Here is a 16,912-nt window from a genome sequence, read left to right on the forward strand (position 1 = left end):
GCCCAAACTGTCCTCTGTGGTCGTAGCAATGCGCCCTAGTGGAGCATTTTATTAACCGGATTTTCGAAGGAAATATCGGTTATTAAAATGGTGACATACGAAGGGCGGCTGCCAAACAGCTTGTCAGCAGAATAACATGAAAACGCTTTAACAAATTTTTTTCAAATTTAAATATGTTGTTTCCTGGGACTTAATGAAGGTCTAGTTCAATTTTCAAGATATTAGTATATCTCCTTTGTGAGTTATCGCCATTTTTATTAATATTCAAAAGTGGAATTTTTAGCTCACCTAGCCCAAAGGGCCAAGTGAGCTATTTCTCATCACTTGGCGTCCGTCTTCGTCGGCGTCGTTAACTTTTACAAAAATCTTCTCCTCTGAAACTCCTTGGCCAAATTAAACCAAACTTGGCCACAATCATCATTAGGGTATCTAGTTTAAAAAATGTGTCCGGTGACTCAGCCAACCAACCAAGATGGCCGCCATGGCTAAAAATAGAACATAGGGGTAAAATGTAGATTTTGGCTTATATCTCTGAAACCAAAGCATTTAGAGCAAATCTGACATGGGGGTAAAATTGTTTATCAGGTCAAGATCTATCTGCCCTGAAATTTTCAGATGAATCTGACAACCCGTTGTTGGGTTGCTGCCCCTGAATTGGTAATTTTAAGGAAATTTTGCCGTTTTTGGTTATTATCTTGAATATAATAATAGATAGAGATAAACTGTAAACAGCAATAATGTTCAGCAAAGTAAGATCTACAAATAAGTCAACTTGACCAAAATGGTCAGTTGAACCCTTAAGGAGTTATTGCTCTTTATAGTCAATTTTTAACAATTTTTCGTAAATTTTTGTAATCTTTTACAAAAATCTTCTCCTCTGAAACTACTAAGACAAATTTAACCAAACTTGTCCACAATCATCATTAGGGTATTTAGTTTAAAAAATGTGTCCGATGACCCCACCCACGAAACAAGATGGCCGACATGGCTAAAAAATAGTACATAGGGAAAAAGGCAGTTTTTGGCTCATATCTCTGAAACCAAAACCTTTATAGCAAATCTGACAGGATAAAATTGTTCATTAGGTCAAGATCTATCTGCCCTGAAATTTTCAGACCAATCAGGCAACACGTTGTTGGGTTGCTGCCCCTGAATTGGTAATTTTAAGAAAATTTTGCAGCTTTTGGTTATTATCTTGAATATTATTATAGATAGAAATAAACTGTAAACAGCAATAATGTACAGCAAAGTAAGATCTACAAATAAGTCAACATGACCAAAATTATCAATTGACCCTTAAGGAGTTATTGCCCTTTATAGTCAATTTTTCACAATTTTCATAAATTTTGTAAATTTTTGTAAATTTTTACAAAATATTTTCCACTGTAACTACTGGGCCAAGTTCATTATAGATAGAGATAATTGTAAGCAGCAAGAATGTTCAGTAAAGTAAGATCTACAAACACATCACCATCACCAAAACACAATTTTATCATGAATCCATCTGTGTCCTTTGTTTAATATGCACATAGACCAAGGTGAGCGACACCGGCTCTTTAGAGCCTCTAGTTGAATATTTTACTCTTGTTATCTTTTTCATGACTAAGCATAATGTCTTATCTCACAACAAAATATTGGAGTGACAGATTTATTTGAAAATTATCTATTTCTAAGTGGTAATGATTATAAGCTATATTATTAGACATTTTGAAGTTAATTACATTATTAATTATTAATTAGATCTGGGTTATATCTTAGCATATGATATCATTGGAGTGACAGATTTATTTGAAAATTTTCTGTTTCCTGATAAGATCTGTAGGACTGTATATATTAGACATTTTGTAGATAATTAAGTCTCCCTAAACCATATATATTCTTACCCCCACCCCCTTTCAATTTGAGAATGTGCTTTTATCTTGTAAACGGTTGAGATCCCCACCCCTAAAGTTGGCCTAAACCATATATATTGTTGTATGGGACAATAAAACAAATCTAATGAAATAAAAGGCGAGTCCTCGGGTTCAACCCCACCCCCTACTTTTTGAGAACTTGAAAACGGTCGAGATCCCCACCCCTAAACCATATATATTCTTGTACGGGACAATAACACAAATCAAATGAAATATAGGGGAAGTCCATGGGGTGACCCCCACCCCCTTCTTTTTGAAAACTTGTAAACGGTCAAGATCCCGACCCCAAAACCATATATATTGTTGTATGGGACAATAAAACAAATCTAATGAAATAAAAGGCGAGTCCCCTGGGGTCACCCCACCCCATCCTGTTTAAGAACTTGTTAACCGTTGAGATCCCCACCCCTAAACCATATATATTCTTGAATGGGACAATAAAACAAATCAAATGAAATTGAGGGGGAGTCCCCTGGGGTCACCCCCACCCCCCTTTTTTTTGAAAACTTGTAAACGGTCAAAATCTCCACCCCGAAACCATATATATTCTTGTAAAGGACAATAAAACAAATCAAATGAAATAAAAAGCGAGTCCCCTGGGGTCACCCCACCCCTTCTTCTTTTTGATAACTTGTAAAAAGTCTAGATCCCCACCCCTAAACCATATATATTTTTGAATGGGACAATAAAACAAATCAAATGAAATTGAGGGGGAGTCCCCTGGGGTCACCCCCACCCCCCTTTTTTTTGAAAACTTGTAAACGGTCAAGATCCCCACCCCAAAACCATATATATTCTTGTATGGGACAATAAAACAAATCAAATTGGTCAATATCTTTAATTGTTTTTACATTGGCGGTAATGGTAACGTTTTTTCCTGTAGCTCAGTCCATATCATAAACTTGGATATGTATGATAGCTCGTTTCGAAGCTGTGACATTTTCACATATGTGGTTAAATTTTCGGGGTACGAAGTGAGATTACTTTTTCCGTAAATTAGCATACCCCGAACATCCTTTCATGATGCGGCTCCTCGTGGTGAAAAATCCCTTTTTTGACACAATAAGTTCTTTGAAAATTTAATACTTTGAACACATTTAATAGCTCCATAGTTTTTACACATTTATTCTATGTTCCTCTACTTTCCTAATCACCACAAATGGTTAAGCTCAGTCATTTGTAAAAAATAGAAACATGTCCAATATCACTACACAGAGATTTTTTGTTTACACACAACTTTTGAGTTCCTCATTTCGAGGCGCATTAGGGATATTGACCCAAATGAAATATAAGGCGAGTCCCCTGGGGTCACCCCACCCCCTCCTGTTTAAGAACTTGTAAACGGTCGAGATCCCCACCCCTAAACCTTATATATTCTTGTATGGGACAATAACACAAATCAAATGAAATATAGGGGAAGTCCATGGGAGTCACCCCCACCCCCTTTCTTTTTGAAAACTTGTAAACGGTCAAGATCCCCACCCCTAAACCATATATATTCTTGTATGGGACAATAAAACAAATCAAATGAAATAAAGCGGAAGTCCATGGGGGTCACCCCCACCCCCTTCTATTTGAAAACTTGTAAATGGTCTAGATCCCCACCCCTTAACCATATATATTCTTGAATGGGACAATAAAACAAATCAAATGAAATTAAGGGGAAATCCCCTGGGGTAACCCCTACCCCACCTTCTTTTTGAAAACTTGTAAACGTTCAAGATCCCCACGCCGAAACCATATATATTCTTGTATGGGACCATAAAACAAATCAAATGAAATATAAGGTGAGTCCCCTGGGGTCACCCCCACCCCCCTCCTGTTTAAGAAGTTGTAAAAGGTCGAGATCTCCACCCCTAAACCATATATATTCTTGTACGAGACAAAAAAAACAAATCATATGAAATAAAGGGAGAGTCCCCTGGGGATCACCCCCCCTTTTGAGAACTTGTAAACGGTCGAGATCTCCAGCCATTAACCATATAAATTCCTGTTCGTAATTTCAAGAAGATTTGAATGACATACAGGGTATATCCATAGGCGTCACTAATACATATCATAAACCAATTTGTACTGGACATTGCCCAATGTCAAGCGACAATGGGAATGACGAATTATTGGAGCTTTGTTTGGGAGACTTCGTAACAGCATTCTGTTACAATTATTTCTTGTTACTGATAAGTTTTATAGATTTTGAAATGACATTGTATTAATGATAAATAAAATTTTGGATTTTTTTCTTCTTTTCTTTGGTAAATTGTTTGTAGAATTTTGTGGCAAGTTTGTTTGTTATTCTGTAAACACTAATTTTCTGAATGCTATATATTTTTTTTTTGATGAAGTAAACTCCTTTAAAAACTAAGCTTATATTGTCTATTAATAAACATATTTAGATTTCGGATTTTGGGCCCATTTTTCAAGTTGGTCCAAATTGGAGTCCAAAATTACTGTGTTTGATTTCAACATAAATTGAATATATATAGGGTTCTTTGAGATGCTTAATCTAAACCTGTATTTCTTTTCATTATTAATAAGATAATACCACATTGAGGTCCAAAGGGTCCTAAATTACACTTTTGATTAATTTCATCAAAAATTGAATTCTTTGGTTCTTTGATATGCTGATTCTAACAATGTTTGAGTGTTAAATCATATCTAATTTTAGAGAACTTAGTCATCACTGATTGTTGTTATTATATTATTGATTATAATTTGAAAAATTGCATCATATCCAGTTTGAGTTATTTCCCTTTGCACAGAAAATATTATGGATAAAATTAACCTGTGTTTCATTTCAACATAAATTAAATATATATAGGGTTCTTTCAAATGCTGAATCTAAACCTGTATTTAAATATTAGATTTTTGGGCCCAGTTGTCAAGTTGGTCCAAATCAGGGTCCAAAATTAAACTTTGTTTGATTCAACAAAAAAATAATTGATGGGGTTCTTTGAAATGCTGAATCTAACCATGTATTGAGAGATTTTGGATTGTGGGCTCCTTTATCAAATTGGTCCACATTGAGGTCCAAAGGGTCTTAAATTAAACTTTTGTCTGATTTCATCAAAAATTGAATTCTTGGGGTTATTTGATATGCTGATTCTAATATGTACTTAGATTTTTGATATTGGACCATAATAGGTATTTAAATGTCCAATTTCAAGTATTTCAGTTCTTAAACCACATTCATTTTGTGTCACAAACCTATGCTGTGTCTAATATTCAATCACAATCCAAATTCAGAGCTGTTTTAAGCTTAAATGTAGTGTCCATACTTGCTCAACTGTTCAGGGTTTGACCTCTGCAGGAAAATCCGGTTTGCTGTCACTCTGACAGCCTCTTGTTGAGTTTGGGCCCGTTTTTCAAACTGGTCTACATTTAGGTCCAAAGTATTCAAAATTAAAATTAGTTTGATTTTAACAAAAAATGAATTTTGGGGTTCCTTGATATGCTGAATCTAAGCATATATTTAGATTTTTGATTTTGTGCACAATTTTCAAGTTGGTCCAAATTGGGGTCCAAAGGGTCCAAAATTAAACTTTGTTGGATTTCAACAAAAATTTAATATATGGGGTTCTTTGATATGCTGAATCTAACCGTGTATTTATATTTTGGATATTGGACCATAATAGGTAAATTTCAATTTCAAAATTTTCAGTTCTTTGACCACATTTATTTTGAGTCAGAAACCTATGATGTGTCAAATATTTAATCACAATCCAAATTCAGTGCTGTATCAAGTTTGAATGTAGTGTCCATACTTGCCCCAACTGTTCAGGGTTCGACCTCTGCAGTCATATAAAGCTGTGTCCTGCAGAGCATTTTATTAGAATTTTAATTTAATAAAACTTATCAGAAATTATGCCACACAGAGGGTTTTCTACATGTGATTCTGATGACATGAAAAATATGGCTTCTAAAGGTATTCTTATATTCAATTTGAACCTATTTAGAGGTTGTTGGCCATATTCCTCAGATTTTATCAGGTTCCAAGATATTTCTCTTTCATGAGATATGATCCTTGGAAAGTCTAAATTATACAAAATTTTTGTCTTCTACAGAACTTCTTTTCACTTTGTTAAACGTTGTTAACCATAACTCAGATTGGATCAAATTTACAAAACTATAATTCATTGCATGGTTCCAGATTTATTGTACTTGAAATTTTGAAAATCTACTGTTTAAAAAAAAGAAATTATGATAGTATTTAATCAATATCTTATATTTATTCATTTGAGATATAAGTGGAACATAATATAATGGTATAAGTAGATAATTACGTTATATAAATTTCTTCCAACTTATGTTTTTCATTCAAGATACTTATTGTAGCATTATCATGATTATGTTTAGTTAAAAAAAAATGAAAACAACACTTTATAAATTTCAATTACCTTCATCAGGAATGCTCAAAGCCTAATATTTGAAAGCCAAGGATGTATAAGAACCGAAACAGTTGAAGAGTTATATGATAAAAAGGACCTTGATAAATAGTGAAATCCATCTAAGGTCCACTTTGCCTGACGGAGTTGAAACCTTAGGTTTTTCATAATTTCAAAATTTATAAACTGACAATTTTAGAAAGGTTTATAATTAATCATGTCAGTACCGAAGTACCGACTACTGGGCTCATGATACCCTCAGGGACTTAATAGTCCACCAGTAGAGGTATCGAGGTAAATAGTGTAAATACTATTATAAATTAAAATTTTGACCTAATAGGGGAGGGGTTCAATTTTCCATGTCGGGGGGTCAAAATACTTTGAAAAGGAGGTTCAAAGAATTGCTTTGAATAAAACATGTGAAAAGAAAAGATATAACTATAAGGTAAAAATTTAATTTATTGATGATCAAGTCAGATTTGCTGGCTCACAGCACAGATGATGCTTTGATAGTGTGGGCAGTATCATTAAATGTCCAGTATGTGCCCTACTTTTAACTTCTCATTTACAAAATAAGCCACTTGTTTATAATGTTGTTCTTTTTCCTTTTCTTTTTAACTTCCTTAAAACCTGTATTTTAGCAGATTAGGTAGAATATAATAATGTCACTCTGGAGAAAAAACAAAAACTTAAAATTTACACCAAGAGTTCAACTTGGAAATTTAAATGCTGTAAATGATTAAGAATTATGATCATTATGAATTATCAGGATTTGTCTGAATAAAAGAAAAAGATTGTAGAAGAAAACGTTAATGCAAAATGAAAATCTGATTGATCTTGAGTTAAGGCATCAAATAAACTTCATGCATACAAAATTATTGTATATAATACTGATGTTCATTTGACCAGAGCCATTTTCAAATTCATGCTGTGGAATCAGGAATTCAAGTTTTATCTATCAATAACAAAACACCTGATGATCGTGACATTGCTCAGAAAAAAAATGCAAGTGACTTGAAGTGAGTGATGCATGCATGCTATTGGAACTTCTTTTAATATTTCTGTTACATTGTTTGTACATTTATGATTTCAGGCTTTGGACCAGATAAAAGACATTACAGTGTTATATACAAACAGAGCTCAGACTCTGATTAAAATAGAGAAATACAGAGAAGCATTAACAGACTGTGATTGGGCTTTAAGGGTAAATAATTTTATGCTGATTTATGAGAATCAATCTCACTAATTTTGCAAAGCAATTTTTTGTAATCATGAACAAATATTTAGAAAAAACCTACTTACCTTTGTTATGTATATAAAAAGATAAACGAAGAAAATGTTTTTTTATACGCCCTTTTACAGGACGTATTATGGTATACCGTTGTCCGTCCGTCATCAACATGTGGGACATTAACTCAAAAACGCTTTACCCAATTTGCATAAAACTTTGGTGAATTGTTTATATCTATTGACATGAGCTCCCTTTAGTTTTTTATAAATTTCAGATTTTACGTTTCCGAGTTGTGAGGTTTTATTCATTAAAAAAAGGGGGATCTTCCAGTTTTCGGACAATAACTCCAAAATGCTTTCACCAATTTGCAAGAAATTTTGGTGAATTGTTTATATCTATTGACATGAGCTCCCTTTCCCTTTTCATAAATTTTAGATTTTAGGTTTCTGAGTTATGGGGTTTTATTCATTAATAAAAGGGGCAGTTTACAGTTTTCGGACAATAACTCCAAAATGCGTTTCGCAGTTCTCATGAAATTTTTGGTGAATTGTTTATATCTATTGATGTAAGCTCCATTTCAAATTTTATAAATTTTAGATGTTATATTTCCGAGTTATGGTGTTTTATTCATTAAAAAAGGGGGGATTTTCCAGTTTTCCGACAAAACTTCAAAAATGCTTTCAGCAGTTCTCACGAAACTTTGGTGAATTGTTTAAATCTATTGATTAAAGCTCCCTTTCGATTTTCATAAATTTCTGATATGACATTGAAAAGTGATTGAACTTTATTCTTTGAAAATGCGACGGGCGTATCATGCGCTCATGGCGCAGCTGTTTATTAAATTCTAACAAAAAGACAACATGGTTTCAGGCTTTTTCTAGTGACTTGGTTAAATATCAGAAGTGAGTTTCTTTAAGGGTCATAAAGGGAAGTGCTTGGTAAGATTGAAACAATTCCGCTAGCCAGTTTATCATGACAATTTTATGTATTTTTTGTATGCAAATATGCAACATTTTTGAATAATAATATCTGCTCTTATTATAATATGTCATATCGGAATGTTTTATCAACGACTTATCATTACACTGATTAGAAATTTGGCATATGATGCAATATTGGTGAGTTGTAGGTATACTCCATTTTAATGAGGCTAGCTGGGTCAATAGGTAACAAAACTTGATTTTATATTTTCATTATTTAAAATATTGGAATATTTATGTGACTTACCTTTCAGCAACTGTGCATAGCATTAATAAAAAATTTTTGGTTTAGCATTGTATTGGCATCTGGTAGTGAGATTAAATTGACTTGAAGTTTCCTGAAAAGTCTGTTGAATTGGTGCAAATTTTAATTGAATATACCAAAATGTATTTAAAGAATGTCTGGCACTAATAGATACAGTCAAGTGACGATGTTTTTTGACATCAATAACTCTAACAAACCATCATGGAACTTTATGCATCCATGGCAAAGCTTTGAACACATTTATTTCCCCCCGCCCCTATTTTTCTGTAGTTAACGAATCATTTTTGCTAATAGATGTATTTATTTATATTTTGCCCCTTACATTTAGATTTAGTTTGGATTTGAAGTTTTTAAGATATCAGTCAAAGCTTCATAGAATTTTTTTAAGATGATAAAGAGATAACATCTGAAGAACAAAAAAAATCATTTTTTCTGTATTTAACAGATAAATGGACTTTGTATATTTTTGATAAACATTTAAATACAGTGTTGGGTTAAAGTTTTAAAACACCAATAAACTTTTTCAAACCTTCATGGAATTTTATCAGTAAATCAAGAGTAAAACTTTTTCCCCCATTTTTTTGTATTTTATCAAAAGACAATTAGAACAATTATAGATTAACTCTGAATTTAGTTACTTCATTTGCATTGTACTATGTTTGATTCATTTTCTGTTCAACATTACATAATGATATAGAGTATACCTATAGCAACGTCAACAATGGACAATTATGACGTCATATACAAGATGCCAGTTTTTTGTACTTCAGGGGTTCTAATTTTGTATATTTTGTCCTGATGACGCCGATCTAATCGGCGAAACATGTCGACAATAAAAGATGTAGTTTACTTAAGTGTTGTTGTCAATGTAGCGGTATTTGAATTTTAAACTGACAACCCTGCATACCATCTGGTATCCACTTAAGGGAACTCTACCAGCACAAAACATAGGAGGCGTTGGTTCAGCAGCTCTTTAATTATTTTTTGATATTCCGGCTGAACCCCTGCATCCCCGGATCCACCTATACCACACAGCGCCGACCCCATGGCCATCTCTACACCAAGCAAGAACGAAGAATTCCAAGAAGCCAACAAACAACTGATACCATCAATAACTGCTGAAAAACCACCAAACAAAAGGAAAATTGTATGAAGAATAAACAGAGGATTACATTCCTAAAACAGGACTGCCAATATATCAAGATTTATATGTACCATCATTCCGTGCCATCAAAAAAATTAAATGTAAAATTGTTTAAGTGTGAAACCATAAAAAGGATCTTTCAAGAGTAAATGGAGATGACACAAAAAAGCCAAGATAGATTTCCAGTACTATTAAGAACCTACAGAAAATTAAACTTAAAAGAAGTAAGATACAACGAACATAAATCCTTCTTAACACCATTTCCAGTTAAACCAACATTGCCAAGAAATTTTGCGACAGTAAACCACTTTACGGCATTCCCGACGCGATTGGAAGTAGTACCTCTGGCCAAAGGGAAGCCAGTCGAAGTGGTACGGGTGTGCCGTAAAAGTGTTGTCCAAATTAGGAAGAAACTTTATACAAACTGTACACTGACATTGTACTTACATTCATGTTAAACAATAATTTTATTTAAAAACACATTTTATTTATACACTTACCATTAGAATAGTTTACAACCATTTTTAAGATAAAGACAATTAGAACAATTATAGATTAACTCTGAATTTAGTAACTTCATTTGCATTGTACTATGTTTGATTCATTTTCTGTTCAACATTACATAATGATATAGAGTATCCTATAGCAACGTCAACAATGGACAATTATGACGTCATATACAAGATGCCAGTTTTTTGTACTTCAAGGGTTCTAATTTTGTATATTTTGTCCTGATGACGCCGATCTAATCGGCGAAACATGTCGACAATAAAAGATGTAGTTTACTTAAGTGTTGTTGTCAATGTAGCGGTATTTGAATTTTAAACTGACAACCCTGCATACCATCTGGTATCCACTTAAGGGAACTCTTCCAGCACAAAACATAGGAGGCGTTGGTTCAGCAGATCTTTATTTATTTTTTGATATTCTGGCTGAACCCCTGCATCCCTGGATCCGCCTATACCACACAGCGCCGACCCCATGGCCATCTCTACACCAAGCAAGAATGAAGAATTCCAAGAAGCCAACAAACAACTGATACCATCAATAACTGCTGAAAAACCACCAAACAAAAGGAAAATTGTATGAAGAATAAACAGAGGATTACATTCCTAAAACAGGACTGCCAATATATCAAGATTTATATGTACCATCATTGCCATCAAAAAAATTAAATGTAAAATTGTTTAAGTGTGAAACCATAAAAAGGATCTTTCAAGAGTAAATGGAGATGACACAAAAAAGCCAAGATAGATTTCCAGTACTATTAAGAACCTACAGAAAATTAAACTTAAAAGAAGTAAGATACAACGAACATAAATCCTTCTTAACACCATTTCCAGTTAAACCAACATTGCCAAGAAATTTTGCGACAGTAAACCACTTTACGGCATTCCCGACGCGATTGGAAGTAGTACCTCTGGCCAAAGGGAAGCCAGTCGAAGTGGTACGGGTGTGCCCTAAACGTGTTGTCCAAATTAGGAAGAAACTTTATACAAACTGTACACTGACATTGTACTTACATTCATGTTAAACAATAATTTTATTTAAAAACACATTTTATTTATACACTTACCATTAGAATAGTTTACAACTATTTTTAAGATAAAGACAATTAGAACAATTATAGATTAACTCTGAATTTAGTAACTTCATTTGCATTGTACTATGTTTGATTCATTTTCTGTTCAACACTACATAATGATATAGAGTATCCTATAGCAACGTCAACAATGGACAATTATGACGTCATATACAAGATGCCAGTTTTTTGTACTTCAGGGGTTCTAATTTTGTATATTTTGTCCTGATGACGCCGATCTAATCGGCGAAACATGTCGACAATAAAAGATGTAGTTTACTTAAGTGTTGTTGTCAATGTAGCGGTATTTGAATTTTAAACTGACAACCCTGCATACCATCTGGTATCCACTTAAGGGAACTCTACCAGCACAAAACATAGGAGGCGTTGGTTCAGCAACTCTTTATTTATTTTTTGATATTCCAGCTGAACCCCTGCATCCCCGGATCCGCCTATACCACACAGCGCCGACCCCATGGCCATCTCTACACCAAGCAAGAACGAAGAATTCCAAGAAGCCAACAGACAACTGATACCATCAATAACTGCTGAAAAACCACCAAAAAAAAGGAAAATTGTATGAAGAATAAACAGAGGATTACATTCCTAAAACAGGACTGCCAATATATCAAGATTTATATGTACCATCATTCCGTGCCATCAAAAAAATTAAATGTAAAATTGTTTAAGTGTGAAACCATAAAAAGGATCTTTCAAGAGTAAATGGAGATGACACAAAAAAGCCAAGATAGATTTCCAGTACTATTAAGAACCTACAGAAAATTAAACTTAAAAGAAGTAAGATACAACGAACATAAATCCTTCTTAACACCATTTCCAGTTAAACCAACATTGCCAAGAAATTTTGTGACAGTAAACCACTTTACGGCATTCCCGACGCGATTGGAAGTAGTACCTCTGGCCAAAGGGAAGCCAGTCGAAGTGGTACGGGTGTGCCCTAAAAGTGTTGTCCAAATTAGGAAGAAACTTTATACAAACTGTACACTGACATTGTACTTACATTCATGTTAAACAATAATTTTATTTAAAAACACATTTTATTTATACACTTACCATTAGAATAGTTTACAACCATTTTTAAGATAAAGACAATTAGAACAATTATAGATTAACTCTGAATTTAGTAACTTCATTTGCATTGTACTATGTTTGATTCATTTTCTGTTCAACATTACATAATGATATAGAGTATCCTATAGCAACGTCAACAATGGACAATTATGACGTCATATACAAGATGCCAGTTTTTTGTACTTCAGGGGTTCTAATTTTGTATATTTTGTCCTGATGACGCCGATCTAATCGGCGAAACATGTCGACAATAAAAGATGTAGTTTACTTAAGTGTTGTTGTCAATGTAGCGGTATTTGAATTTTAAACTGACAACCCTGCATACCATCTGGTATCCACTTAAGGGAACTCTACCAGCACAAAACATAGGAGGCGTTGGTTCAGCAGCTCTTTATTTATTTATCAAAAGATGGAAAAAACTTGAACAGAAGCTTCTTCATTATTATGGTTACCTAATGGTCTAGGTTGTTCATTCATGTTGATCACTAGTCTGTCAACACACAGATTGTTGGTTTGAAACCCTTCCTGTGTCTGGTTTGCTCGTCTCCAATCTTTATTGGCTAGGATTTTTTTCAGAATAATTGGAATACCCATTTTGGAGTAATTGCCCCTGAAATGTCAATTTTTAGTAAATTGAAGTTTTTTGCTTATATGATGATATTATATCTCAAAAACTAAAGCAGTTAGTGTAAATCTAACATAGGTGGAATTGATCAGAAGGTCAAGGTCTATATCTTGTGGAATTTTCTGAAAAATCGGACAAACAATTTTGGAGCTAATGCCCCTGAAATGTCAATTTTTTGGAAATTTTGCTTTTTTTTGGTTATTATCTTGAAAACTATAGCAGATACAGAGAATTTTAAACAGTATAAATGAACAGGACAATCAGATCTACTCATAAGTCAATGAAGCAGAAATTGCAAATAACCTCTATAGGAATTATTGCCCTTGAAAGACTAATTTTACTAATTTTTTGTGTTTTTTGCAGAATCTATAATAGATTGATAGAAATTCTCGAAGCAAAATTGTTCAGCAAAATAAGATCTACAAAGAAGTCTTCTTGGTTGAAATTATCAATTGACCACTTATAGGAGTTCTTATTGCCCTTGAATAATGATTGTTATCCATTTTTTGTCTCGCCTTGACGGAGTCAAAAAGCGAGACATAGGTATGCTGTTTCCGGCGTCAGCGTCAACAATGTATTAGTTTGTGATTAGGTCTAATTCATGGTGATCCACTAGTGGTAGGTCAATGATATTTGGTATGCAGTTGTATTAGCATTGGCACATCTCATTACCATGGAGATTATTTGGCCCCGCCCCCTCAGTCAAGGTCTATTGACTTTGAAACTTTTCATAGTTTTCATGTATTAGTTTGTGATTAGGTCAATTTATGGGGAACCACTAGTGGTAGGTCAATGATATTTGGTATGCAGTTGTATAAGCATTGGCACATCTCATTTCCATGGAGAATATTTGGCTCCGCCCCCTTAGTCATGGTCTATAGACTTTGAAAATTTTGCTAAGTTAACATGTATTAGTTTGTGATTAGGTCAGTTCAAGGGGAACCATTAGTGGTAGGCCAATGTTAATTTGTGTTCAGTTGTATAAGCGTTAGCACATCTCATTTCCATGGAGAATATTTGGCCCTGCCCCCTCAGTCATGGTCTATTGACTTTGAAACTTTTGCTTAGTTTACATGTATTAGTTTGTGATTAGATCAGTTTAAGATGAACTGCTAATATTAAGTCAATGATATTTGGTATGCAAATGTATTGGCATTTGCAAATATCGTTTCCATGGAGATTATATAGCCCCACCCCTGATCATGATTCATTGACTTTGAAACTTTTACATAGTTTACAAGTTAATGTTTGTGTTTAGGTTTGTTTAAAGGGAACAACTTATAATAAGTCAGTGGTATTTGGTATGCAGTTGTATTAGCATTGGCACATCTCATTCCATGGAGATTGTTTAGCCATGTACCTTCAGTCATGGTTCATCGACTTTGAATATTTGCATAACTTACATGATAAAGTATTGCTATTTTAATTTCAAAATTTGCATTATCAAAATTACAAAAAGGCGAGACATATCTCTGTGATAACAGTTTATCTTTTTTTGCAAAAACCATTTATAGATATAGAGAGAAATTTTAATAGTAAAGATGTTAAGCACAATAAGATCTACAAATAAGTCCTCATGTCCAAAATTGTCAACTGACTTTTTAGGATTTATTGCCTTTTCACCCATTTTATGATTTTTGTCTCGCCTGCGATAGCAAGACATAGGGATTGCTTTTCCGGCGACGGCGTCAACAATTGTTAAGTTTTCTGCTTAAGTTAGTTTGATAGGAACTAATTGTGATAGATCATTGATATTCACTATGAAGTTGCATTACTATCAGTACATATCAGTTTGACAACTATTTTGAGGCCCTGCCCCCTAAGAGATGGTCCAGTGACTTTGAATTAATAAGTAATTTTCAATGTTAAGTTTTTTGCTTAAGTTAGTTTGATAGGATCTACTTGTGATAGATCAATGATATTTTGTATGAAGTTGCATTACTATCAGTACATATCAGTTTGAAGACTATTTTGAGGCCCTGCCCCCTAGGACATGGTCCAGTGACTGAATTAATAAAATAATCAGTACAAGGCTAAGACACGGGTTATGTTCTTCTCATATATTTTATGATGGTATAATACTAAACCCCTAACAGGAGGGATTGTGCCTGATATTCATATGATGAAGACATAATCTTTCAATCAGTTTAATTGAGGTCTGGAGCTGGCATGTCAGTAACTGCTAGTAGTCTGTTGTTATTTATGTATTATTGTCATTTTGTTTATTTTCTTTTGTTTCCTATTCTGACATCGGACTCGGACTTCTCTTAAACTGAGTTTTACTGTGCGTACTGTTGTACGTTTGTTTTTTCTACATTGGCTAGAGGTATAGGGGAGGGTTGAGGTCTCAAAAAACATGTTTAACCCCGCCGCATTTTTGCGCCTGTCCCAAGTCAGGAGCCTCTGGCCTTTGTTAGTCTTGTATCTATGTTAATTTTAGTGTATAATTAGGAGTTTAGTATGACGTCCATTATCACTGAACTAGTATACATTTTTGTTTAGGGGCCAGCTGAAGGATGCCTCCGGGTGCGGGAGTTTCTCGCTGCATTGAAGACCCATTGGTGGCCTTCGGCTGTTGTCTGCTCTATGGTCGGGTTGTTGTCTCTTTGACACATTCCCTATTTCCATTCTCAATTTTAAATCTTCTTTCTAGAATCAAGAAATCACTCCCACTTTAAACACATAAATTGTACTTCAATGGATACATTATTCCTATTTTGGATTATCTGATACACTGTTTGAAAATCGATGTTGGCTTAGATTTATGGATCTTTTCAACTACCAAAAGAGTTACAAATATGTACATAGCTTATATGGATCGGTCCCAGATTATATGTCAAACAAGATCTATGTAACAAATAGAAATAGAATACAACTAAGATCAAACACAACTCAATTCTCAGTTTACAAAGGCAGTCACAAACACATTTAAAAGGTCTTTTGCATTCTCTGGTCCAACTTTATGAAATAAACTTCCAGAAGCACTAAGATATCAAATGTCAAATATAAATACTTTCAAATCAAATTGTTTCAAGTTTTTACTGTATCATCCAGGAATTATTAAATGTATGTATTATATGAACAATTTCTTCTGTATAATACTGTGAATTAATTATTATTCGTTTGATACCAATTTTTGTTGATATCGTGGTTACAGAGGAACCACGAATTGAAATGTTCAACAAATTACAAATTTTCTATTGGAATGTATGCAGACTTTGGCAAAACCACGAAATCAAATATCCATGAAAATGCAAGTTTTCCTCAATCCACAAAAATTTGTACCTATGAAAATAAATGAATCCCCAGTATATAATGTTATCTTGGTTATGTAAAATTTAGTGTGATACATTTTGGGTGGAGTGTGAGGGCCTCAAGGTAGAATAGTGTTTGTACTAATTGAGCTTACCCTCTTCAAATAAAGATTATTATTTTTATTCATGGTTAAGCAACAATGTTCAAGTATTGAATGATTGCAAGGCATACATGTATGTCTGGCAGAGTTCATCTGACCTTGACCTCATTTTCATTGTTCATTTGTCAATGTTAAGTGTGTCAAAGTTTTCTTGGCTTCTATGAATTGGAATGATTTAATATTTGGCAGGGTTTATCTGACCTCGACCTAATTTTCATGGATCATAAATAGACTTAGTTTCTTGTTAGTCAACATAACCCTTTTACACTGATAGCAGGAGTCA

At 33.7% G+C, this 16,912-nt stretch overlaps 1 protein-coding gene across 1 annotated transcript in view; it reads left to right on the forward strand.

The window, feature by feature from the left end:
- The window catches only part of LOC127701145 (tetratricopeptide repeat protein 12-like), a 157,676-nt gene that overhangs the window by 39,525 nt on the left and 101,239 nt on the right, over positions 1-16,912 (forward strand). The window contains exon 5 of the mRNA XM_052204956.1: positions 7,389-7,499. Coding sequence (XP_052060916.1) covers positions 7,389-7,499 — 111 coding nt within the window. The remainder of the gene's footprint in view (positions 1-7,388; positions 7,500-16,912) is intronic.

This window comes from Mytilus californianus, unplaced genomic scaffold (genome assembly GCF_021869535.1).
Source record: "Mytilus californianus isolate M0D057914Y unplaced genomic scaffold, xbMytCali1.0.p SCAF_5, whole genome shotgun sequence".
Lineage (NCBI taxonomy): Eukaryota > Metazoa > Mollusca > Bivalvia > Mytilida > Mytilidae > Mytilus > Mytilus californianus.